Below are 24,651 nucleotides of genomic sequence, written 5' to 3'. Positions count from 1 at the left end.
TTTCTTAACCTCCTAAATCAGCTCTTTTCTACGCGATACGCTTCTAGTGCTGTTGAGGCAGGTTTCTTAGGTTTTTGTTCCATGAGTTGGAGTACTGGCAATTGCTAGGGGCAAATTCTGATTTAAGAGCTCAGCTCTGTTTGCCCCACCAAGAAAAGGTAAAAACAGAGCTGCTGAGCCCATAAAGATTATAAACATGCTTCTTACACTATTGCTGTGCTGCTGTTTATAGAGAGAACTCACTTTAAGACTTTAACAAGCCTCCAAACTTCATTATTTTGCTCTCTCCCTCCTAGAACAAAGCACAGCTGTTCTGGCATGTTGGGTTATGAAAATTTTTAGAAGCAGCAAAGTATGGGCAGGGAACAAGAACCTTAGGTAGGTGAAGTGGTTCTTCAATGTTCACAAAAGAAGGTAAAAAAATAGCTATAGATTTTTGAGTTTAATCAAAATTTCCCAGGGCTATGGTGAGAATAAACTAGAGCACTAGTTAGTGATACTGTGTCTCAATAAAAAAAATTTGTATGGAATTCTTTCTTTCTTTTGTGCCAGTCCTAGGGCTTGAACTCAGGGCCTTGGCACTGTCCCTGAGTTTTTCTGTTCATGACTAGAGCTCTACTATGTAAGTCACAGTTCCAGTTCCAGCTTTTTGGTGGTTAATTGGAAACAAGAGTCTAATGGACTTTCTTGTCCAGGCTAGTTTTAAACTATGATCCTCAGACTCTCAGATTTCCATATACATTTATATATATATATATGTATATATAAATATATATATATATGTATATATAAAATTATATATGTGTGTATATATAATATATATATATAATATATATATATATTACTTCTTATAGCAGTACTAGTACAACCTAGTCTGTAATTCTAGCACTTGGGATACTGAAGACTCATAACCTGAAGGCCAATATGGACTATGTAATATAGTAAGACGTTGTCTGGGTGAAAACAAGAAAAAATTAGCTGGGCAATGGTGGCTCATACCTGTAATCCTAGGGGATCTTAGTTTGAAGCCAGCCCCATCAAGGTCTTTGACTTCATTTCGTTTATTTTTTTTAATTGTAAAGATGATGTACAGAAGGGTTACAGTTACATGAGTAAGGCAATGAGGCCATTTCTTGTCAAGCACTGTTAGCCCCACCCTTGTTCACCCACTCTTAAGACTTTATTTCTAACCAGCAAAATTCTGGTCTGGGACGGTGGGTCAAGTTGTAGAGCACCAATCTTAAGAAGTCAAATGTGAGAGAAAAGCCTTGAATTCAAGTTCAGGGTGGGGGGAGATGGGTGGGGAGAGAGAGAAGATAGTTGAAAGATGCTCATGTAATGAATAGCAGAATCTAGTCCTTTTGGGGGGGAGGGGGTCAGTCATGAGCCAGAACTCAAGGCCTGGGCACTGTCCCTCTTTTGCTCAAGGCTAGCACTCTACCACTTTGAACCACTTGTCATCATGGGGCTTGAATTCTGGGCCTGGGTGCTGTCCCTGAGTTCTTTAGCTCAAGGCAAACGCTCTACCTCTTGAGCCACAGCACCACTTCTGGTTTTCTGGTGGTTAATTGGCAATAAGAGTTTCAAGGACTTTCCTGCCTGGGCTGGCTTTGAACTGCAACCCTCAGCTCTCCAGCCTCCTGAGTAGCTAGGATAACAGGCATGAGCCACCAGTGCCTTGCTTAATAGCAGGATTTTGACAAAACTATTTCTTTAGGGGTAAAGGATAAAAGGGGGAACAATCTTACTGTTTAGTTTCACTATTCTTTTCATCTTATTTTTAGTAGCTTTGTTTTTGAAATGATTTTCCTTAACTTTTTGCACTTCCTGGCAGAGAACTGATCCTCTTATCTGTCTCCTGCCTTGTATCTGAGTTTACAGACATATGCATCATACCTAATCTGCTGTGCTAATGCTGGTGATCTAACTCGTGCATGCTGATAAGTACACAATCACGATGGCACTGAGCTGTGTCCCAGTCCACAAACATCTATACACCTTCATAGACATATAGACATACTTCTGCAATATTGTGAGAACCTTGGGAAAGATTGAAAAATGTTTAGGTTGGTTCCTATGGCTTTCTAAAAGTTGAATTTACTCCCTTATGCAGACATTTGATAACCTCTTCCTTTCATTTTATTAAGTAATCACAATTTATGGTTTGTTATGATTCATACTTAAATCACCTTTCCATTCGAGATGTATACAGATACATAGAGTAGGAAAGAGAGACACTAATCTGTCCAAGAATAGACTGTAACACTACTCATTGTTCATTTAAAATTAAGAAGCAGCCAATTACCTGTGGCTCAAAGGAGCAGATATTGGGAGAATTTGGGTTTGAAGCCAACATAGCCAAGTTTTCAAGACCCAGTCTCAACTAATACCTGGGTGCATAGTACTTGTCTCAGTATAAAATATAAGCATAACTCTCCAAGCCAGCCTGGGCCAAAACCAAAACCAAAACAAGCACAAAAGGGCTAGAGTTTTATGTTAAGGTGGCAAAGTGCAGCAAGCACGAAGCCCTATGTTAAAACCTCATTATTGCCATGCATGTGACCTACACTAAACTACTTTGGAATTTCTTTAATATTTCTAATAACTGAACAGGTCTACATAGCACAAGCTGGTCTTGAACTCACAGTCATCTTGTTTCATTCTAAACGCTGGGTTGCAGAAGTGAGAAATATCTCAAGTGATTGAAATGATGACAATTTTAAACAATTGCCTAGAATTATTGTATTGATTGTTGGATCTTTTCCTTGAATGCTAAAATTTTTTAAATTACTGAGCCAGGCTTTGTGACACATGGTTGAAATGCCAGTATTTGGAATGTTTACAATGCTCCACAGAACATTATAAGAATCTCTTTTTTTTTTTTTGCCGGGGGCGGTCACAACTGTGTGACACTATCCCTGAGCTTTTTTGCTCAAGGCTAGTCTTTACCACTTGGAGCCAAGCTCCACTTCCAGTTTTCTGTGGTTAAGTGTCACAGATCTTCCTGCCTGAACCCCGGTCCTCAGATCTCAGCCTCCTGACTAGCTAGGATTATAGGTGGGAGCCACCAAGACCCCGGCAAAGAATCCTTTTAAAATCCCTGAAATTGTGAATCTTACTTGCACAAATTATTGTAGCCATGAGAAATAATCTGACAATTTTGAATAGATGTACCTAACAAAAAAAATAAGAATACAATATATATTTATACTAAATTAAAACTTTATTGAATAAAGAACACTCTCCAGAACACATGATCTGATGGACTAAGTCTACATTACATGCAATGAAGCTGAACCTGACAGTAGTTTAACATGGAATGTCAAACAAATTAGTATTTTTCATTGTACAAAACCATTTATGTAGCTGACGTGAAACGTATGATACTCAGCATTCCCCCAATCACCTGTGATGAGTTTTTAAAAAGGCATTTGAAGATCAACTAGATGTCTTTTAGCTCAGAGTTGAAATAAATTAGTTACATGTGTATGACTGAAATCTCTTTCAACCTCTCTTGCATTCCAAATAAAACCTTAGTGCAAACATCAAAGCTGCTGGTCATTCCAAACACCTGTCAAATCCAAATATGATTTCTGAATTAATGTGTATTAAGTAAGAAAAGAAAAAACAAAACCAAGAACATCAGTTACTGCAAAACTCATTTAGGAAAACTCTACAGTCCACACTACGCATTTCTCCTAAATCTCTCACATTAATGACTAAAGCCTGTTTACAGTACTAAAATTCTATCATTCAAGCATCAATGATTATATTTCAGAAGAGAAAAATCATTTGTTTCAGTAATAGCATTACTGCTACATTCTAAAAAAAAAAAAAAAGGAAAAAAACCATAATGAACAAACCCAGTACCCACAATAGGATACATGGAAGAAATCATTTTAAGGAAAAAAAAATGTGCTCTACTTGCACAGCAGGAATTATATAATGTAAACACCATATTGGCCCACACCACAAAATCCATGAGAAAGGCTTGACTTTGAACATTGTGTGTGCATTACTTTCAAATTTGTATTTGTGAGTTTATATTGCATTTCCTTGTACCAATACCTTGACAAATAGAAACACACTCTTTCTCATACAGACACATGCAAGTGATTTAACTATGGAGCATGGCTTGTTTCCCTGACACTAATGCAAATAATGGTAGATGACATCCCAGCTATTATAAAATAAAAAAAAAATGTATACAGAAAGCACTCGATGAATGTGAGTCCTGGTTGAGGAATGATGGGAAGGTGAAGGTAACATGATGATGAAGTGGATTAATTAAAGAATGGACACAGAACCGGCTGAGATGCACATGAATGGATAACCTTTTTCTGTGGGCCTTGTCTGAGTTTTAATTGATACCAAGAATTAAAATACATACGTATATATATAGTAGCGTTAAGTCCTTTGACACCTCTAGGGTCAGGCCTTCAATGTGCAAATTTTAACAATGGAATGTTTTGAGCAGGGACATAAGGACAACCATGTCTTTCTGGTTGAAAAATGGGATGTTTCAGGAAGTATTTATTATTCTTGAACAAAGTTCTTTCAGTTTCTTGGTAAAGCAAACATTTTAAAAGATCCGTAGTCATAACACATCACCCACACATTCACATACACAGAGCCACTCTTAAGGGTGTGTGTTGGGGGAAGTAGGGGGAGATAAAGCCCTCACGAATATGGCTCTTAGCATTGGAACGTCTTTGAATCCACTACATTAAATACCAACCAGCAGGTATCTCCTTCATCCCCCCTTCCGTTTCCACTCACCTCTACTAGATATCCCACCCACCCTAGTGTATTCTATGTCTTTGTGTTTTTGTGTGTGTGTGTGTGTGTTTGTTTGTTTGTTTCCGAGCCTTACTTCTAAGGCTTTGAGTACCACCTCCATTAGAACAAAAATGAACACCTAAGGTGCACACACTGACAGCACCTTTTTAATCTCTTCCACAAACTTGAGTGGAACCTTGATGCTCTCTCCAGCCTGCAACTAGATCTCCAGGTCATCAGGCCGGGGTCTGCTGCTGGTACGACTGCTGGGTCGGCTGGAAGGTCGCTGGTCTACAATGGCCAGGGGCTGCAGTTCCAGGGCAGCCGTAACTTTTTTAGAATTCTGGTTATCGTCGGGGAAATCGAAGGGCTGCGCGTGGGAGTTAGAGATGGTGCTTCCTGCCTGTCCCATCCGGTTTTGTTCTGCGCTGTAATTGGCCCAGTTTTGCTCGCTGGCTTGTTTGTTGTAATTGCGGCAAGAGGAATTGTTTCTGTCACCAGAAATCAGCTTGTAGCCGGGAGGAGACATAGGAGACAGAGGGGCGGTTGGGGAGGAGCAGCCATTAAAATAAGCGTATTTTGGAGATCCACAGTCCTTGGAGGGACTCAGCCTGCCGGCGTTAGGGTGGTAGGGGTCATTTCTTCCCTTCACCCGATCCTTGACCCCCTTGAAGAACACGTAGAAGAGCTCGATGATGTTCAGGGCAAGGGACACCAGGGACACCACCAACATGAAGATGATGAAGATGGTTTTCTCCGTGGGGCGCGAGAGGAAGCAGTCCACCTGATGTGGGCAGGGGTCTCTCTTGCAAGTGTAGACGGCACTCAAGCTGAAGCCATAGATGTACCACTGGATGAGCAGGAAGGCCACCTCGAAGACGGACTTGAAGAGGATGCTGATGATGTAGGTGCGCAGCAGGCCCCCGCGCATCTTCACTTTGCCGTGCTCTTCAATGCCGTACTTGAACTTCTTGATTTCAATCTGCTTCAAGTGCATCTCCACGTTCATGCCATCCGTTTGGGCCACTTTGAGCTCCTCTTCTTTCTTGTTCAGTTTCTCTTCTTTTCGCATCACATAGAACACATGAGCTAGGTACAGCAGGGTCGGTACAGACACGAATATGATCTGCAGGACCCAGAAGCGCACATGAGAGATAGGGAAAGACTTGTCGTAGCACACGTTCTCACAGCCAGGTTGTTGTGTGTTGCATCGAAAGGCAGATTGCTCGTCGCCCCAAGCTGACTCAACTGCTGTCCCCAGAAGCAGGATTCGGAAAATGAAGAGGACAGACAGCCACACCTTCCCTCCAGCCGTGGAGTAGGCTTGGACCTTGTCCAGAAGTTTCCCTAGGGCGCTCCAGTCACCCATGTTGCCTGGGCACCTCCTGAGAAAACACAGAAAGCCAACTTATTGAGCACAGATCGCAAGTCAGCAGTTTCTCTTGGCTGACAAGTCAAACTATGGCAATCATGCATTTTCTCCTTCCTTCCTTCCTTCCTTCCTTCCTTCCCTCCCTCCCTCCTCCCCCTGGAACCCCATCCCCCTCCAAGCCAACCTATCTAAAGGGTGAAAAGCAATCTTAGCTTGAAGACTGCTAAGTGTGTCCGAGGCATGCCTAAGCAAAACCCTGTTTGAGGTATTCACAACACAGAAGTCTCAATCAAGACAGGCATGACTATGCAGGAACAGATTACACACACCCTTACCTCACAAATGATGATTATCATTTCATTTCTAATTTTACTCTGAAATGTTGTTACCATGGTACAAAAGGTATATTTTGTGCATACTCTACATTATATTATTTCTACTTTTGTTTTTTCTTATCTCCCTCCTGTATCATTTCCTTTTATTTGAGACAGAATCTTCCTATGTAGCCCAGTCTGGCCATGAGTTCTGAAAGTAGCCCAAATGGACATCAAATTCTCAGTCCTGCCTTAATCTCTCAAATTCTGGGATTACAGTTGCCTTGATTTAAAAAAAAAAAAAAAAACAATTCCTGGCCTCTTTTGTCTTAAGCACTAATATTTATATTTCAACAGCTTGTACTCAAGTATGCCATTGAATACCATGTTCTCTGTATAGAACCTTCCTCTAAAATAAGCACTAAATATTTCAGTTCCCTTACTGGGCTTTGAGCCCTTGGCCTATTTATCCCAGTTAACTTCTTAAAACACTACATGTCTAGGACTCCATATTGAGGATGAGAAAAGAGGTCTGTAAGATTGACAGTGATCTCAAAAAAGTTATTAAGTGAGTTTAATTTATTCCCTAATGGCCATTCATCCTTTTAAATGATGGAGAGGGAGAAAGGGAGGGAGAGAGAAAGAGAGAGAGAGAGAAAGCTCAAAGACCAATTATTTTTGAAGCAAATCTTGGGATAGTGGTACATGCCTGTAATTCCAGCACTGGGAGGACGATGCAGGAGATGGGTTGCTGAAGTTCCATCTACATAATGAGCATCAGACCAGCTTGAGCTACACATCAACAACTGAACCCAAACAGACAAAGAGCCCAGGTGATTGTAGAGGCCAAGGCAAAGCTTGAAAGAAGTCAATTTTGTCTGAATGGATAGTTGGATGATGAGAGAATATATATAACAAAATAAAAACCCAGCTGAGCGCCAGTGGCTCACAACTGTAATCCCAGCTACTCTGGAGGCTGAGATCTGGGACTGTGGTTCAATGCCAGCCCCCAGCAGGAAATTCCATGACCTACCTCTAACTACCAGAAAACTGGAAGGGGAGCTCTGGTAGAACACTTAAGCACAGATATGCTCATGGACAGAGCTCTGGCCCTGAGTTCAAGCCCCAGAACCTCTGTGTGTGTGTGTGTGTGTGTGTGTGTGTGTGTGTGTGTGTGTGTGTGTGTGTGTGTGTGTGTGTGTGTGTGTGTGTGTGTGTGTGTGTGTGTGTGTGTGTGTGTGTGTGTGTGTGTGTGTGTGTGTGTGTGTGTATTCCTATAATTCAGGAAAAACTAGTCTGGGGATGAAGATGAATAGTCAACATCAAACAGTTTGAGTGATATCAACACTATTTAGATATGATGATGTGTAAATCACTCTCATTCTGTTTGTAAAGCATCCAATAATAGGCTGTTTGCATACATCTCATCACATTCATGCAATAGTAGATCTCAAGACAAATTAAACATATGATCAGACCCAACAGAAGCTGTCATTTAGTAAGGGCTTTCTTGTTTCTTAAAGTAAAAGATGATTGTGAAGATGCTTGTGGAGGTTCAATACTAAATGCGTCCCATTCTTGAAAATGAAATCGGACTTTCATGATTCCAAGAGTTTCCCATTCAATAGTGCCAGTGTGCAAAAACTGGGTCACTGGGAAGTTCTAAGTAGTATTTTTTAAAAACACACTGGCAATTTAATTGCAATCCCACGCAGTAGTTATTTGCATTAATGAGTTATAGCCTTTCATCTGGATAAAACAGGAATTATCCAATTGGACAGATACCCTGCATCCTGCAGCATGTAGACACCTGTCATTACCACTGTCATAGATAAATAACAGTGTCAAATGTGATGGTTCATCTTGCGGCTCAAGAAAACGCAACAAAAATTTCTTACTGCTAGCTGCTTGTTTACTTTGCCACGGACACCAAAAGTCCCAACAAGTGGTTCTTCTCTCCTCACATCCAGTTTAAAACTTTCATTCCTCGCTCCTCTGCCCATCTTAGTGGGGGAAACAATGGCCTTTCATATAAAGACAAGGAATCATGTTTTACAGAATCCCAGGCCTTGATTTATGGAGTACATATTGCATTCATATCCTTCACTTCTAGATTCCCAAAGGGGCCATGTGCAAACTTCTCACGCAGAGCAGATTTAACAGCGGCTGGGTTGCCCTTCAGTTACTCCTGCATACCAGGTCAAACCATTTTCCTTTGTTCTCCCAGTGTGACCTGGCTTAGCACTCTTGGTCCTTTCCAGGTTTTTTTAGGTACCTCACACTCAGTTCCTAGCATTTGCTAACACACATTCCTGGCCCTCCTCAGTCTCTATTTCTACAAGGTGGGGCCTGAGAAATAAGAGTTTTAATTTTTTTTTGGTTACTTGTTTAAAGAAAAATCCCAGGTGGTTCTGAAGTAAGGTTTTAGGTCAGCAGGCAAACACTTGATTCCTCAGCACTTTTGGTATTTTCCTGTTCCAAAGGCTTAGGAGTCCAGGAAATGTCAAGAGAGCAGAAAAGGCCAGAGCAGAGCATGTGAAAAGTCCACAAAGCTGAGCAAGAGCAGCTACTCTGGGCACAGGGCACAGGGCACAGGGCGCAGGGACCCTCTTCCCTGCCACTATAAGATCTCTGGAGTAAAGCTCCAAATCAGAAGAAATCTCTTTAGGAAAAAGATGGAGAAATGAAGGTTAAATGAAGGTAAAATTATTTTTGGAAACTAAAGAGAGATTCGGTTCCCCCATCTTTTTATAATGGAAATGAAAGCAAGCAAAATTATTGTTGGAAGGGCCTGGGAAGGTGGCTCAGTGGTAGAGCTCTTGCCTTGCATACATGAGGCCCTGGGTTTGATTCTTCAGCACCACATAAGCAAAAAGAAAAAAGCAGGAAGTGGTGCTGTGGCTCAAGTGGTAACACACTAGCCTTGAGCTAAAGAGCTGAGGGACAGCACCCAGGCCCAGAGTTCAGGCCCCATGACCGGAACCCCACCAAAAAAGTCAGAAATTATAGTGAGACATGGCCTCCCAATGTTTTATGATGGAAATTAGTTAAGACTTAAAGTCATTCATATCTGAAAGAATAAAACTATGCTTTCTAAAATGCCAACATCAGTGGCTCATGCCTATAATCCTACTACTCAGGAGGCTGAGATCTGAGGAACAAAGTTCAAAGCCAGTGTGGTCAAGAAAGTCTGTGGGACTCTTTCGCCTAACTAGCAAAAGGCTGGAAGTAGAGCTGAGGCTCAAGGGTCTGAGCTCTAGCTAGCCTTGATCAATCGTATAGTGCCCAGGCTCTGAATCCATGCCCCAGAATGGGCACAAGAGAAAGAAAGAGAGAAAAGGAGAGGGAAAAGAAGGAAAAAAGGAAGGAAAGAAGGAAGGAAGGAAGGAAGGAAGGAAGGAAGGAAGGAAGGAAGGAAGGAAGTAAATCAGACTATGACCCATTCCCGCCACCATCCTTGCTGTTGCCTGATTTCAGCCGTCATCACTATTTTGCTGCCCCAGTCCACTGGGCACCCAACTTGCTAACCTAGTTTTGAATCAGCTCTGTTCCTCCCACATGGCTCCTTCTCCCTCCACAAGTTTCAGGCCTCACTACTTTAGCCAACTTTCCTGACCACCATGTATAAAACAGCAACATCCTTTTACCGGTCCTGACACTTCTTATTTCCCCTTGTCCTACTTTTTAAAACAACTCTCAGAGCTTATGATTTATCTGCAGTCCACTAGGGCTTATTGCTTACTATCTTGCTTTCTTCAGTCAGAATGTGAGCTCTGTGAGGGAGTTAGTTCTGTCCACTAGGACTTAAACGAAGTAAGAAATGCTGTGTAAATACTTGCTGAATGGATTTGTAACTAAGACTGTAACATTTTCAGATGACAATTACTCTAAGAGAGCACTGATTGTTGAAACAACACTTGACATCATTCCTGACTAAGCAATAGGATTGAGTGAAGTAAAAACGCATTCAAGAAAAGGCTTTTGTCATTTCTAAGATGTGGTCCTGGTGCTGCTAATTTTTCTTGTCCTGCACATTCGGACTGTAACACGTTTATTGCAGCCAAGGACACGACTGCAGAAAAACAGTTTAAAACTGTGTCCTTCAAGGACAAACAAGATGAGAAAATGGAAAGAAGGAAAAAAGGGGGACAAAGGTGAAGGAGGAGAAGGAGAGCTGGTGTTAACCCCAGTTAATAGAACATCTCCACACAATGTATACCCACATACAGCAGGTAGCGATTTGAAACCTGGAGGGAAAAAAAACACCCAAAACATTCCCTCTTCATTAGATAACACCCAACCTTTGCTTCTTTCTGCCCAGAGAGCTGAAGCTCAGCCTAGGTCTGTGGTCTATCAAAGCTATTCTGCGTAAACATCTACTCTGTTTAAAGTCCTGCCTGATTAGTCTCAGATTCTGTGCTAAAGAGCTGACACACCTTTACATTCCTGAAGGTTTTTGATGAATTGCTGTTGTTGTTTTCTCTCTCTCTCTGTCTGTCTCACTTTTAGGGGATAAGAATTGGGAAGTAAGATCAAAACACAAAACTAGGACACAAGCAAGTTTTCCTTTTCCTGGATCTCCTCGGTCATCATATGTGTACACCATCAGTTTCCAAGGCCAAGAAGAGAGATATAGTGAAGGATGCTACTCCAAAAGGTGGTGACCGAAAGACAACTCAATTCCTCCACCAACCAAAGTTTGTTAGAGTAAACTTAGGGGTGCCACAGGAAAAACACTTAAGTCAGAAGCTGCAGACTAGAACATTTTTCATCAGTGACTGGGGTTAACTTCAAAAGCTCCCTTAACTTCTAGCTTCCATTTGCATAGTCCAGTCATTTGTAATCCTATAAACAAACACACCCAGTATGATGGTCAAACCCAAAGTGAATTGTTTAACAGTATTCTTCTCCTTAATGCGCTCTGATTAAGAGAACTCTTGTATGTTGAGTGCAACCAAGTTCAGCTAAGATCTATGGAAGTCAGGCATCAGTAGCTCACAACTGTTAACACTAGCTACTCAGGACACTGAGATCTATCCGAGGATCAAAGTTTAAAGCCAGTGTAGTAGGCAGGAAAGCCCATGAGACTCTTATCTCTTTAATTTACCACCAAACGGCCAGAAGAAGAGCTGTGATTCTAGGGGGTAGATCACCAGCCTTGAGTGAAAAAGCTAAGGGACGGCACCCAGGCACAGATCTCCAGCCTCACTATGGGTACAAATAAATTTGTGAGGGAGGGGGAATCTACCTCATTTATTTAACATATCTTTTCTTTACCAAAACAGCAAGTGAAATGACTTAAAAACCCATTTAAACCAAGCAAAGGATGCTTGATATAAACCCAGCTAGATGGTGAATTTAGTAGACAGTCAAGTAAAGTGGATAGTTTAAGCAGTTGAGACTAACTTCTTATATAATCAAGGCGGCCTTGAACTATGTGACATTCTTCAATTCCAGCTTCTTTTTGGCTAGGATTAGAGGAGTATACCACCAGGCCTGACAGGGTTGTTTTTCTTAACCTGTACTATCCTTATTGAAGGTTGTTGATATCCTTTCCCCTTTCCAGAGCTCAACCGGGTTCGCTTCCAACACTGGCAATTCAAAGAGAATCTTGAAGGGAAGTCAAAATAACAGGTTTTAATCACTAGTGACTTTCCTTTATCATTCTCTTCCCTCAGGCATATAGTTTCTCAGTTTCTCACCAAGCTAAGTTACACTGTGGTAACCCACAAAATAGACTATCAGGAGCTCTCCTCTTTGTCAAGGTAGGAATTGCAAACACTCAAGCAGCAAAGTGACCTTGGATGTCTAGATACTTGCTACAGGGTGTATTTCCTGAGGGAGAGTCACAATGGAAAGAGGGTGAAACTCTGTGGTGATAAACCTAAAATTTTGGGACATTTGAAATCTGTTTAGACAATGGTAGACAAAGGACAGGTGGCCCCTGTATGCGATTGTGAAGCACAAAACATTTTACCATCCGGGAACTACATTCCAACAATGCAGAATTCAACACAACACCAGGACAGAATGTGCCTGTGGTGACTGGTATAATGGTTTTTTAATTCAATTTGACCTGCCCCAAAGCACTAATTAATCTATCCCAATGGGTATTTTTCATGGAATTGGCAGGCTTCATCCTTGGGAGTGCATACCTCTCATGAGATATCCCTTTGCAAGACTTTATAGGCTTTTATTTTCAGCAGTTCTTGCATAAAAGTAAATAAATAAATAAGCAATAAAAATCAAGCTTCTTCCCGGGAAATTCTGACAGTTTTAAAAGTGTTTCAGCAGGAGAGATTCAGCGTCTTTCTCGGTATTACTAACTTGGTTTGGGCGCAAAGGAAATTAACTCCCATCTCTGAATAAAGCCAAGGGTTCCCCCTCCCAGTACCTTAGTTCTCTTCTGACCCCACTTTTTGTACAATTGTGGGAGGGGGGTGGTAAACGTTAGCCCTTCTAGGGGAGGGAAACTGAGTCTGACACGGGTCAAGGAGAGATCGTCGCAGAACGTGATCCACCCGCAGCCCGGCCTGCGTGCGGTGGATCCCAGGACCCAGGGCGCCGAGTCGCAGCCAGGAATTCCGGGTCTGAGTTTTCCAGTCGTGCACGGATTCGCTCCAGGACACGTTTCAGGGTCTTCCTTCCTCCTCCACCCCCGCCTCGTCTCATTCTTCGGACGTTTTAAGAACTTCCAGAAGTGTTACAAGTGCAATCTAGCAGCAAGCACCACAACTCCCAAAGGTGTTCAGAATCCCTTCCCCGGGGTCCCGCAGGGCGATCGGGAAGAAAATGAGCCAAGAAAGCACGAAGGCGAGAGGGGAGAGGGACCGGGCCGGGGGGTGGGGGAGATTGACAGCTTTAGTTAGGTCCCTCACGGTAGGTCCCACCGTTTGGCCTCGCCCCTGCCGGCTTCCCTGCGGAGGCCAGTCGGGGACCGGTGCGGATTTGGAGATGGGGGGCGGGGGAGCTAGGCAGCTGCAGCCCTCGAGGCGGGGGCCGCCCGGGGCCCGGGAGGAGGTGGCTAAGATGGCAGGAGGCGCCCCGTCGAGCTTTCATTTTAATTCTCCTGCTAGAGTTCTCGGGGTGCCGAGCCTTCCGGCTCCGGGGGGAGGAGGGGGGGGTCACAGCAAGCAATCCAGTCCGCGGAGAGAGACCCGATTTCTACCGGACCCTGGTCGTGCACGGCTGCGCGGGTGGTTCACACCATCAGTGGCCACCCCCCTCCCCAAACAAACCAAAACGCAACCAAGATCCCCTAACAAAAGCGAACCTTTCTTAAACAGCACAGACTAGTGGAAAAATCCTCGAACGAGCCGTCCTGCCCCCGGGCGCGCCGAGCCCGGCGCAGTGTGCTACAGGTTCGGACGGCCCGGCCAGTTGGATGGGGTGGGGGGGTGGGGGAGATGGTCGCGGCTTAAGCTTGGCGCACATTTCTTTTCCCTCTCCTTTCTAGGAGCTGGCCTTTTAGGAGATGGTTTGGGGGGGGCGCATCCTAAACGCCTGCTCTTTCCCCCCATCCCCCGCCCCAGCACCCCCAAGTAACCACCCACCACCCGCCCGGGCTCCCTGCCCCCAGGCTGCCCAACGTGGACTCCCAAGCCCGACTGCGGAGGCTCGGAACCGGGAGCCCCCTCCGCGCTCCCGGGGAGGGAGACGGGCGGAGAAGGGGACCACGTGGACGTCAGCGAGCCGCACGCTGTAACAAAGCGCTCGCTTACAAAAGAAGTTTGCTGTTCAAGGCTGCGGACATCCATCAAGTTTTCCGCGAGAGAAAGCACCGAGGGTCTAACACGAGAGGAAAGCACGCTAGGCAGATTTGCACTTGGAAGTCTTTCTCTTTTCTTCTTCTGTAAAGTCAATCAGACCCCCAAGCCAGGTCCCCACATTCCTCCCTCGCACCCCACACCCCCGGCCCACCCCAACCGTGAGGACCACCGACCCTCATTCCTGCTCCCCAGGAGGTAAGCACAATCACGCTCCAAGACCAAGAACCCAAACCCCACAGCGGAGTCTCTTCTGAGAATCGGCAAGGTTAGAACCTTTTACCTGTTGCATCACCACCAAAAACACTTAAAAAGAAATCAAAATGGAAATTCCAATCTTCCCCTGGAACCCCCAGAGCCCCCAAAGTTCGCCGCCTGTACACTCAAAAGCCCAAGTTAACGTGGAGTTACACGTGTATTAAAGCCAAGGAGAGAAAAGTTGGAACTTGAAGAAAAAGAAATGAGTAGGTAAAGGAGGGTTTAAAACACTTACTCTCTCACTTAAAAGGAGTGAAGCGGGCGCGCCAAGCCGTGGAACTCCTGGGTGGATGAGATACCAGAGGAAAGGCAAGTTCAGACACTCGGACCTGTCTATTTAAAGTTTAAAAGTCTGCTGCCGTTTGGTGCTTTCCTCACGCCTTCCCCCTAATGAAAGAAAAGTGCTGATACCTCGTAAAAAAAAAAAAAAAAAGTTTTTTTCTAACTTGGAGCACTGAGCTTTTAAAAGTTTCAAGCCACTGACTCAAGTGGAAGGAGGGGCTAGGAGAAAGGGGAGGGAAGAAGGCGAGGCGGGGAGGAGGCCGGGGAGCCAGGGGCGGGAGAGGAGGCCAGAGCTGAGCAACCAGGTCACCATAAAGCAGTTTCAATTTGCTGGGAGAAATAGATACACATATACATAGATGTTTACATATACGCATATATATATGTATAGATACGTAGCATTAGAAACATGGACAGCCCTACCGATTCAAACCTGCTAGTTTTAGTCTGGCCAAAAGACCAAGACAAAACTATGTATTTTAGACGAGTATGTTTGCTTACATTTAATACATTAAAAATGGAGGAGAATAGCCAGGAGGAAGTTATTCCAGGAGCAGGGGGTGTGAAGGTTGAGGTGGGTGACAGGCTGGACAAATATCAAAGGCCTGAAGTGCCTTCAAAGACACACGTGTGGGGGGGTAGATCGCTACCCAAGCCAGCCTCCTATTTCTTGACTTGTTTGCCTTTTTGACTCTTTCTGGTTAACAAAAAGGACCTCAATAGGATAGACTATGTGTCTTCTATTACAGATATCCTCTGTGTAATGTTTTGACTAGGAAGTGTGGGCCTGTACAAAATCTATTGGGAACTGAGAATTTATATATCTCAGCCTGGCTCGTCTGGCTCAGCACCCTAACATTTCAATCTGCAGCGAGATGTCAAGCTTTTAAAAAAGGAAATCAAATGCAGACCTTACTGGTCAACTTATGTGGAGGTGGAATTAAGTGAGACTCAAAACCCTTCCCCCTCCTTAACATCTCCCCCACCCCTAGCTCCTGGCTAGAGTTCTGGGGAAAGGCATTGTAAGCTTCCCTGACCCTGTCTCCAGGACTCTGCATTAGGGTTTAGAATGGCTGAGTCCTGTGGCCTGTTTTTAGAATGGGCAGCTTGTTTGCAGACTCCAGGTCACCCCTGCAAAAAAGTCTGAGGCTGGACCACTCCCCAATAATCTTACTGAATTGAGGACATTGTTCTCTAAAACCAAAGCAAACTCATCTGGACTTAAAATGACTTGCTCTCACTCATACTAATATCAGAAAAAAAAGAATGGCAAACATTTCCTAGTAATATTTTCCCTAAATATAGGGAAATATATAAATATAAAAATATAAATATAGGGAAATAACTAGTAGGTCATCTTTCAAATGTACCTTTGAGGCACAACCTTACTCTTATTTTGGGTTATCTGTACTCCCAAGGGTATGTTTCTCTTTCTGTTAAGGAAGGAGAAAAACAATGTGATACAATGTTATAAATTGTAATCTACTAAGTCTGACAGGATAAGCAACCCACTGTTTTAGACTTGTATTTATGTTGTCTTTACTTCAAATTAATCTGTTATTTGGTCTTTACTATAAATTATTTCATACAATTCGGAAGCCATTCCTGAGAAACAGGATTTTTACTATAAGAAAATATTCTCTTCATTTTTTTTAATATTATTTTATTTTATTTGAGAACATACTGTACAGAGGGGCTACAATTACATGGGCAGGATAATGCATACATTTCTTACCAAGCATTGCAGCCTCCTCCTTTGTTTACCCTTCACCTCCCTTCCCAGCCTCCCCCCTCCCTATTCTCTTCATTTTTAACATAAAATTATCTTTCTTTTTGGCAGTAAAAAAGGAAAAAATGAAAAAAAAGGTTGTTTATAGCATCATTCAAAAATTCAATAAAAGGAGGCAAAGAATCAATACCCTAAATGCTATAAAACTCTGTGTGTGTGTGTGTGTGTGTGTGTGTGTGTGTGTGTGTGTGTGTGTGTGTGTGTTGTTAGTCCTAGGGCTTGAGCTCAGGGCCTGGCTTAGGCACTGCCCCTGAGCTTCATTTGCTCAAGGCTTACCACTTCCACCTTTTGCTGTTTCTGTGGTACTGAGGAATCAAATCAATCAAGCATGCAAAGCAAGCACTCTACCACAAAGCCACATCCCCAGCCCTATGAAACAATCTTGATAGAACTTAAAGATCTACATAAATAGAAAGATAACATTTTGAAGAATTCATTGTTATTAAGGTACTAGTATTCCCACATCCACCTATATATCTGCATAATACCAATGAAATTTTCAAAAAGACTATATTTGGAGATATGTATGTATATATATATATATATATATATATATATACATATGTGTATATGTTTTAAAAATATTCAACATAATCTTTCTTAGGAAGCTTGTCTCCAGAGGAACATTCTACAGTTGTGCGATGAACTTTAAAAAAATGTGTTTTCTCATCATCTCAGAAATGTGAATACTTACCCTATCATTCCTTATGATAAATATTGACTTTACAGACAGCACCTTCTCTGTGCCAGGCCTTGACTAGGAAAGTTTGCTTTGAGGAAGGAGGGACGGTCATTTACAGCCTCCTACAGGTCTTCCTGAGAATCCATCAGGGTCAGGCCTTCATCTCTTTTATCCATATTGTTAAGTACTTTGAGCAATGCACAAAGAATAGATTGCTTTTCAAAATTCTGAGCACTAATAGAAACCTAGTTGAATTAAACCAAAATAAAATCCCCTGTGTTTCAAAATTCCAGAAGTTGGATGCTTGTAGTTATATTTAAAGATATTAAATTCCTACTTTACCTGCAAGAGTGAGTATTCTTTTTTCAATGAATAATATAAATACTTTAAAAAATGGTGTCAAAAGGGGTACAATGGTGTATGCCTGTGGTCTGGGTTACTTGGGAGTTGAGACAGAAGCATCATTTGAGTCCAGCTGTTTGCAGCCAGCCTGGGAAATTGTAGTGAGGTCTTAAAAGAAAAAGAGATTGTAGATTAGTGGATGGAAAAAAGACTGTTGTAATGGAAGAAAAGGGAGGGGTATTCAATTGAGTTAGAAGGCTAGCAGGAAGGAAAGAAAAGTAGAATGACCAGCCAGCACTTGATGACAGGCTGAATGGGCAGATGAGAACAAAGAGGATGTGGAAACTGGAATTTTAACTGGCAAAATACACTGACACACACAGAAAAAGGAAGTTAGAGGAAGGAATAATCTGCTGAATGAATAGAATGATTTCAGCTTGATTTTCTTGGATTGAAGAACAGAAATATCTAGGTAAAGCTACCTGACTTGCATTTAAATCACAGACCGTGGACTTCGGGTTAAAACAAAGGAGGAGGCAACAATGCTTGATAAGAAATGTACTCATTATCTAGCCCTTGTAACTCCTTTGTATGGCATTTTCGCAATAAAAAAAAAACCTGAAGATTTATGACACAACTCAGATAATGATTGTTAAAGCTATAGGTACAAATAAGATTACTGAAGAAAAGAGGCGGAGCAGGGTGCCCCAAAGACAAAACCCTGAGTTTATTGGATTGCCTTATTTCACCAGGCAAAGAGAAAGAATGCCGAAAGAGGGAAGGCGATGTCCAGAAAGGGAAGGGAGTGTATCATGATGAGAAAGAAGTCTGATTTATAAGAAAACCATCACTTGTTCTAAGGAGCAATGGCCAGTTAACTCTGAAAGGAGAGTTAGGTCTCTTTCAAAGCAGAGTAATTGGGGTCTGTGAAGAAAATGAAGCATTGGTCTGGAGTAGAAGGAAACTACCGTTTGGGGGTAGTTTCTCCTAGTGGTTGAGCTCATCATGTGATAGAGAAGAATTGAAGCTAAGCAAAACTACAGTTTGGAGGTAGATTCTCCTAGTGGTTGAGCTGTCATGTGATAGAGAAGAATTGAGGCTATGCAGTATCTCGGGGAGTTGGGGGCGGGGGGGCAAGGGATTCAAACGGAACTGTGGAAGAATAGAAAAATTATCGTAGATCTCAGGTCCAGCTTGATTTTATAAATAGATAAGATGGAATTATTTTTTTTCTTTTGAGACTGAGTCTCTGCCTTGTACTTCAAGCTAGCCTAGAACTCAGGATCTTGAGATTCCAGCCTGCGGGGGTGGGGGGGGTGCGTGGTAGTGGTGGTGGTAAGGGTCGGCTACCAGTCCTCTCTGTTAGCATCAGAATGATTCCTTCTGGGAGCAAATTTCAATTTTAACTAGTACTTATTGATCAGTCAAGAAGGAGTAATGAAAGTGAGCTTGGAGCTCAATTAATGTGGAAGTTTTGATGGGTTTTACCTAAGTTGGTCAGACCAGCAGAAGTGTTTCACTTTTACTGTTGGTCTTTGGCTGGCCACAGTTCTTTCAGAACAGTTAAGAATTCCCCTGCTATTGCAAACTATTATGACAATGTGTTTTCAACTCAGATGAAGTCTAATTTTCTTCTTGAAAGTAATTTGAGGATCAATGCTTGACTTCACCTGGGGAAAATCTTAACAAACTTTTATACCCTGTATTTATCTCCAAGGGACACTCCATGAAAAATTATACAGCAAAAGCAACAACAACATGCGCTTGTAAAGGAAAACACTTAATTTTGCTTTCCTGGACTTTGTTTTGTTGGATGGGAATGAACCTGCCTGGGGATATGTGGATAAATATGTCTTTGGCTCCACCTTCTGGACGGAGTGAAAATAAGCATTGTGAAAAGAAGTAAAAATAAATGACTATTTCATCTCTTTATGTGAAGTTTCCTTAATTTTTGTTATGGTCACTTGTGAATGGTTACATTTATTTATATTCTTCATATCTCAGGAATTATGTTAGCTACAAATAAGGACATTTTTGTTATCTAGTGGAAAATCAGTATTGGGGTTGACTTTGATTTTGAACTTACAGATTTTAACAGAATTTTGAGAGAAAACTTGTTTTTAAGACATGGCATATGCTCTTTTTCTCTATGATTCCACAGTGGGGCACTGTTATGAAGAATCCAGTGAGTTAGTCTGCCATAGAGACAGAGATAAAGGTTTGGAATCTGAAACTCTTCATTTTATACAATTTTTAATTTTGATTATATAAAGAGAAACAGCCACTGAAGACCTTGACCTGATCATGACAACTTTGTATTTATGTATTGAAATGTCACACTGTACCCCCCGAAGTCTGTGCAGCTACAAGGTGTCAATTAAGAATCTTCAAGAAGGCTGGAATGTGACTTAGTGGTAAAGTGCTCGCTTAGCATGCATGAAGCCTGGGTTCGATTCCTCAGTAGCACATAAACACAAAAAGCCAGAAGTGGCACTAGGAAAAAAAAAAGTGGTATGAGGCTCAAGTGGTAGAGTGTTATCCTTGATCACAGAGAGGCTAAAAGATATAGTGCCCAGGCCCTGAGTTCAAGCTCTAGGACAGGCGGGGGGGAAAAATAAAGAACCTTAAAGAAAATATTTTAAAAAGAATGATACAATGTTTGTACCCATTGATGGTCTAACTAAAGTCTGGCTAGCCAAGTATTTTATATCTGCTGAGAATCATCTTGACACATGAGAAAATATATAATATTTTATTTTAGAGCTGATAAAATAAGCATTATTAAGTTATTTAAAAATCATTCAGTATGATAGCATTATCATCTTTAGGTTTGTCATTGTCTCAATTGTCATTGAGAACACCCTGAAAGTGGAAAGGATTCCTTATGTGCAGAATTTCTACAAACAATCAGAAATGAGAGCAAATGTATTGTTAAAATAACAGATGCAATTCTGTACATATTTATTTCATTGGAGCCAAGATCAGCCTTCTCCTTGCTTCAAAAGTCAGCTGAGATAAAAATTCCCTGAATGAAATATTTACAATGCTAGGTTATAGTACCACTTAGCAAAGTCGTTAAAATGCCCTCCTGTTGTATGTCTAAGTCTGCTTTGCTGTGCAGGAAGAGGAACCTATGGAGAGCTTTACACAGTACATACTCTTGATGAGCATCGCTCAATTTAATAGAGTTTTCATGTTGGGGAGCATAAAACAGCACAAGTATCTTTAAGAAATCATGTCTCATAGTCACTGTAAATTGCATATGCATTTTTTTTTAAATGTCAGCTTCGGCAAGAGATGTAGCTTAGCAATAGAGATCCTACTACCTAGCAAGGGCAAGGTCCTAAGTGTAAACCCAGTAATACAACACACACACACACACACACACACACAGCCATATGAATAAGAAAAATCTATAACTTTATACTGCCTTAAGCAAGCCTTCAGATTTTTCACTGTTAGCAGCAGGAAATAAATGAGTAATGTCTTAATATCAGAGCATCATTGGTAAAAATGAGGTCCATGATTATCATAGCAGGTGTCCTGTGCTGAAAGCTTTTTGTAATTTTTTTAAATTTCTTGGAGATTCATGTAGTCAGTTACAACGAATTACTTGGACCATGGTCAGCCCAGTATGAAGGCAGAACAGCATTATGCATGATTTATAATTTCAAGACTTCTGAAGCTTCTTCAGACCTAAAGCATCTTCCATGGTTGATTGAATCTGTATTTCTCCATGATTAGAGTTCCTGATTTGGATTAAGAAGATATTGTCATCATTTTTTATAGTGGTGAGTGTGTGAGTGGGGTTAGAATACTACATTTTTTAGATAGGTACTCTTCAACTTCAGCTCTTTTTGCTTACTTGCTTTTGCTTATGCCTTGTTTTGTTTTATAGTTGTTTTTTTAGAGGGCGTCCTGCAAGGGCTGGCCTCTTGACTGTAATCATCTTTCTTGTACCTCAGGCTTTGCTGAGATGTCAAGTATGCACTACCACATCCAGTTGATTGGTTGAGAAGGGAATCTCATCTCAACTTTTTGCCTGGGCTACTATCAAAATATAGTCTTCCAGATCTCCACTTCCCAGGTAGCTGGGATTACAGATAGGAACCAACAGATCTGATCCAGACATTGTAAACTTCTAAAAATAGAAGAAGTCAAAAGGAAATAGAAGTGTAACCTTGAAAAAGGCAAAAATCTAACAAAAATTAATTACTGTGGCTTACAAAGAGAGTTTCAATGACTGGCATATAATTTCTAATGGAATCATGGAGAAAAACTGAGAGGAGACTATAAAATAACTGAGGCCAATTTGGTGTACCATTTATATGTTCTTTTCAGCACTGAGAAGTCAAGTTGTAGTCTAGCTACTCAGGAGGCTGAGATCTGAGGATGACAGTTCAAAGCCAGCCTGGGCAGAAAAGCTCATGAGACTCTTATCTCCAATTAACCATCAGAAAACTGGAAGTGGCACTGTGGCTCAAGTGACAGAGCACTAGCCTTGAGCTGAAGAGCTCAGGGATAGTGCTTAGGCCCAGAGTTCAAGCCCTACTAAAACAAAACAAAACAGTTGTTATGTGAAAACTGTTCCTTCCTGACATCAATATCAGCTTGAATAAAATAAATCTTATTTATGGTTTGGATGCTATAATAGGCTTTCCCAAGAAACAGAGTTAGTAGAGGTAGCAGCAGCAAAGCAGCAGCAGGAGTAGTAGTAGTAGTTGTTGTTTTGTGTGTGTATGTGTGCGTGAGTGTGCACATGTGCATGTGTGCACACATGTGCATGTGTGTGTTTATAAACCAAGAAGTCCCATAACCTTCTATCTGCAAGCTGGAGCCCGGGAAAGCCAGGGGTATAATCCAGTCAGAGCCTCACAAGTGAGAGCCACAGGAACCAATGGTACAAATCCTAGTCTGAGTCCCCAAGAAGATGAAATGCTTCAGCCCAGCAGACCTACAAAAAGCAGAAGGGGAAAATCTGTTCAGGCTCTCAGCGGATGGAACATTCCTACCAACACTCGAGGTGACAAATCGTTGAGTTCAAATTCTGATCTCATCCAGAAACACTATGTTGGCCACCACCACAAATGATGTTTAATCTGGGCAGTCTATGGCCAGTCAGGTTGATACAGTTAACAGTCTTAGGAACTTATTTAACAATCATTTATTAACCATCTTTTTTTTTTTTTTTGAGTCCGGTCATGGGGCTTGAACTCTGGGCCTGGGGGCTGTCCCTCAGCTCTTCAGTTCAAGGCTAGCGCTCTACTACTTAGGCCACAGAGCCACTTCCGGCATTTTTTTACCTGCTTATGTGGTGCTGAGGAATTGAACCCAGGGCCTCATGCATGCAAGGCAAGTGCTCTACCACTGAGCCACCTTCCCAGCCCTTATTAACCATCTTGAACTAACCACTTTGCCAAACTTATTTGGTACTCATAATGGAGTGTTGACTCAGTTCTTAGGTGATAAGATCACCTTTTATGAAAACTTCCCTATTTTTCTTCTTTTTGTCTTTTCCTTCCTTTCTTCTTATTATTTGTACATTAGTTTTATTATCTTCTTTTTCCAATCCTGGGGCTTGAACTAAGGGCATGGGCACTGTCCCTGAGCTTCTTTTTGCTCATAGCTAGCATTTGAGCCACTGTTTTTTCTGTTTATGTGGTACTGAGGAATCAAACCTAGAGCTTCATGCATGCTTAGCAATCGATCTACCACTGAGCCACCTTCCCAGCCCTAGTTTAATTTTCTTTAAGTAGTTGTACAAAGGGGTTTCAGTTCAACAAGTCAGTTTGTGAGTACAATGCGTCATAATCAATGTCACCCCTTCCATGCTCTCCCCTGCTCTCTCAACCCCACTCATTCCTCAGGTTACCTTTTATTTTTTCTTCTCGTTTTTAATAGAGTATATTACTATGAAAGCAGAATTATACCTTAAGAGAAAGAGTGGGCAGTTCAGGTAAGAACTGAGTTCTTAAAGACCGTTCTTGAAGTGAGTGGGCAATTCAAGTTAAAAATGATTGCTTGGACAAATCGTTTAAACAGGGATACAGGTGGACCCATTGCAACAATGAGATGTAGGAGTCCTTATGTCGAAAAACGAACTTTACAACTTGGGGGTGGGGGGATTGAGGGGGGATGATGGGAAGGGGAAACAAAGGAGGAGGCAACAATGCTTGGTAAGAAATGTACTCATTACCTTGCCCATGTAACCCCTCCGCACGGTATTTTCACGATAAAAAAAAAAAAAAAAGATTGCTTGGGATCTACCAACTTTTGTGGTTTTATCTAACAGGGTGGAGTTGCTGTGGGACTGGAAACTGCCCATCCTCCCCAAGTGGTCACTGCCTAGAGGCAGTTGGGTTCTAGGAAGCATACACAGAGCATTTGATCCTCCCGGTTCTCCCCCTGACTCACCTTCCCTTTCTTGGTTTAACCTTGACTGCGGAGTAAACAGTCTCCATCAGGAAAGGGTGGCCCTTGCGTTAATTGTGAGTCCTGGGCGTGGGCGTGTATTGGAGAGGATAGGTGTTTTGAAGCCGGGGGTGCTTCCTCATTCCTGATTTTGACTTACCAGCTCGGTATCATTTCTCCCTCGGGAGCTCAGAACTGAACTAATTCCCGAGGCAAGGTCAATCTGGACGCCTCCTGCGGTGGGTGGTTGAGTGGGTCTTCTGGGTCCAAGTAAGAGTTGTTCCCATTGTCTCAGGACAAGGACGTTCTGTAACCCTTCTGCAGATCCATGTCCTGACACCAAAATGTTGCTTGTGTTTGGGGTGCTGAAGATCTTACTCAGTTTTGGGGCACAGGGCTAGCATACCACCCCAAGTGCAATGAAAGGGATATCTTTTTGTTTGTTGCGATGAGCCCTCACTATATGGTCCTGGCAGGTCTGGGATGAGATCTTCCTGCCTCAGCCTCCAAAATGCTGGGATTATAGTCGTGTCGACCTGCACCTGGTCGCAGAAACTTCTTCTTTTTAATTTTTTTTTTTTGGGGGGGGGTCCAGTCGTGGGGCCTGAACTCTGGGCCTGGGCACTGTCCCAGGCTCTTCAGCTCAAGGCTAGCAC

The 24,651-nt window shown here is 42.3% G+C and overlaps 1 protein-coding gene across 1 annotated transcript; it reads right to left on the bottom strand.

Annotated features, from left to right (window-relative positions):
- Positions 1 to 3,204: 3,204 nt before the first annotated feature.
- On the bottom strand, positions 3,205 to 14,960 carry Gja1 (gap junction protein alpha 1). Its single transcript, XM_070015345.1, has 2 exons — positions 14,725 to 14,960; positions 3,205 to 6,164 (listed from the first exon to the last, which is right to left on the bottom strand). Exon 2 carries the CDS (start codon positions 6,146 to 6,148, stop codon positions 5,000 to 5,002), a length of 1,149 nt encoding a protein of 382 aa, XP_069871446.1. The 5' UTR covers positions 6,149 to 6,164; positions 14,725 to 14,960; the 3' UTR covers positions 3,205 to 4,999.
- Positions 14,961 to 24,651: the final 9,691 nt, after the last annotated feature.

This window comes from Dipodomys merriami, unplaced genomic scaffold, assembly GCF_024711535.1.
Source record: "Dipodomys merriami isolate MVZ:Mamm:240054 unplaced genomic scaffold, mDipMer1.0.p SCAF_112, whole genome shotgun sequence".
Classification (NCBI taxonomy): domain Eukaryota; kingdom Metazoa; phylum Chordata; class Mammalia; order Rodentia; family Heteromyidae; genus Dipodomys; species Dipodomys merriami.
The sequence above is the reverse complement of the archived record's forward strand: the minus strand, read 5'-3'. Positions and strand labels throughout refer to the sequence as shown.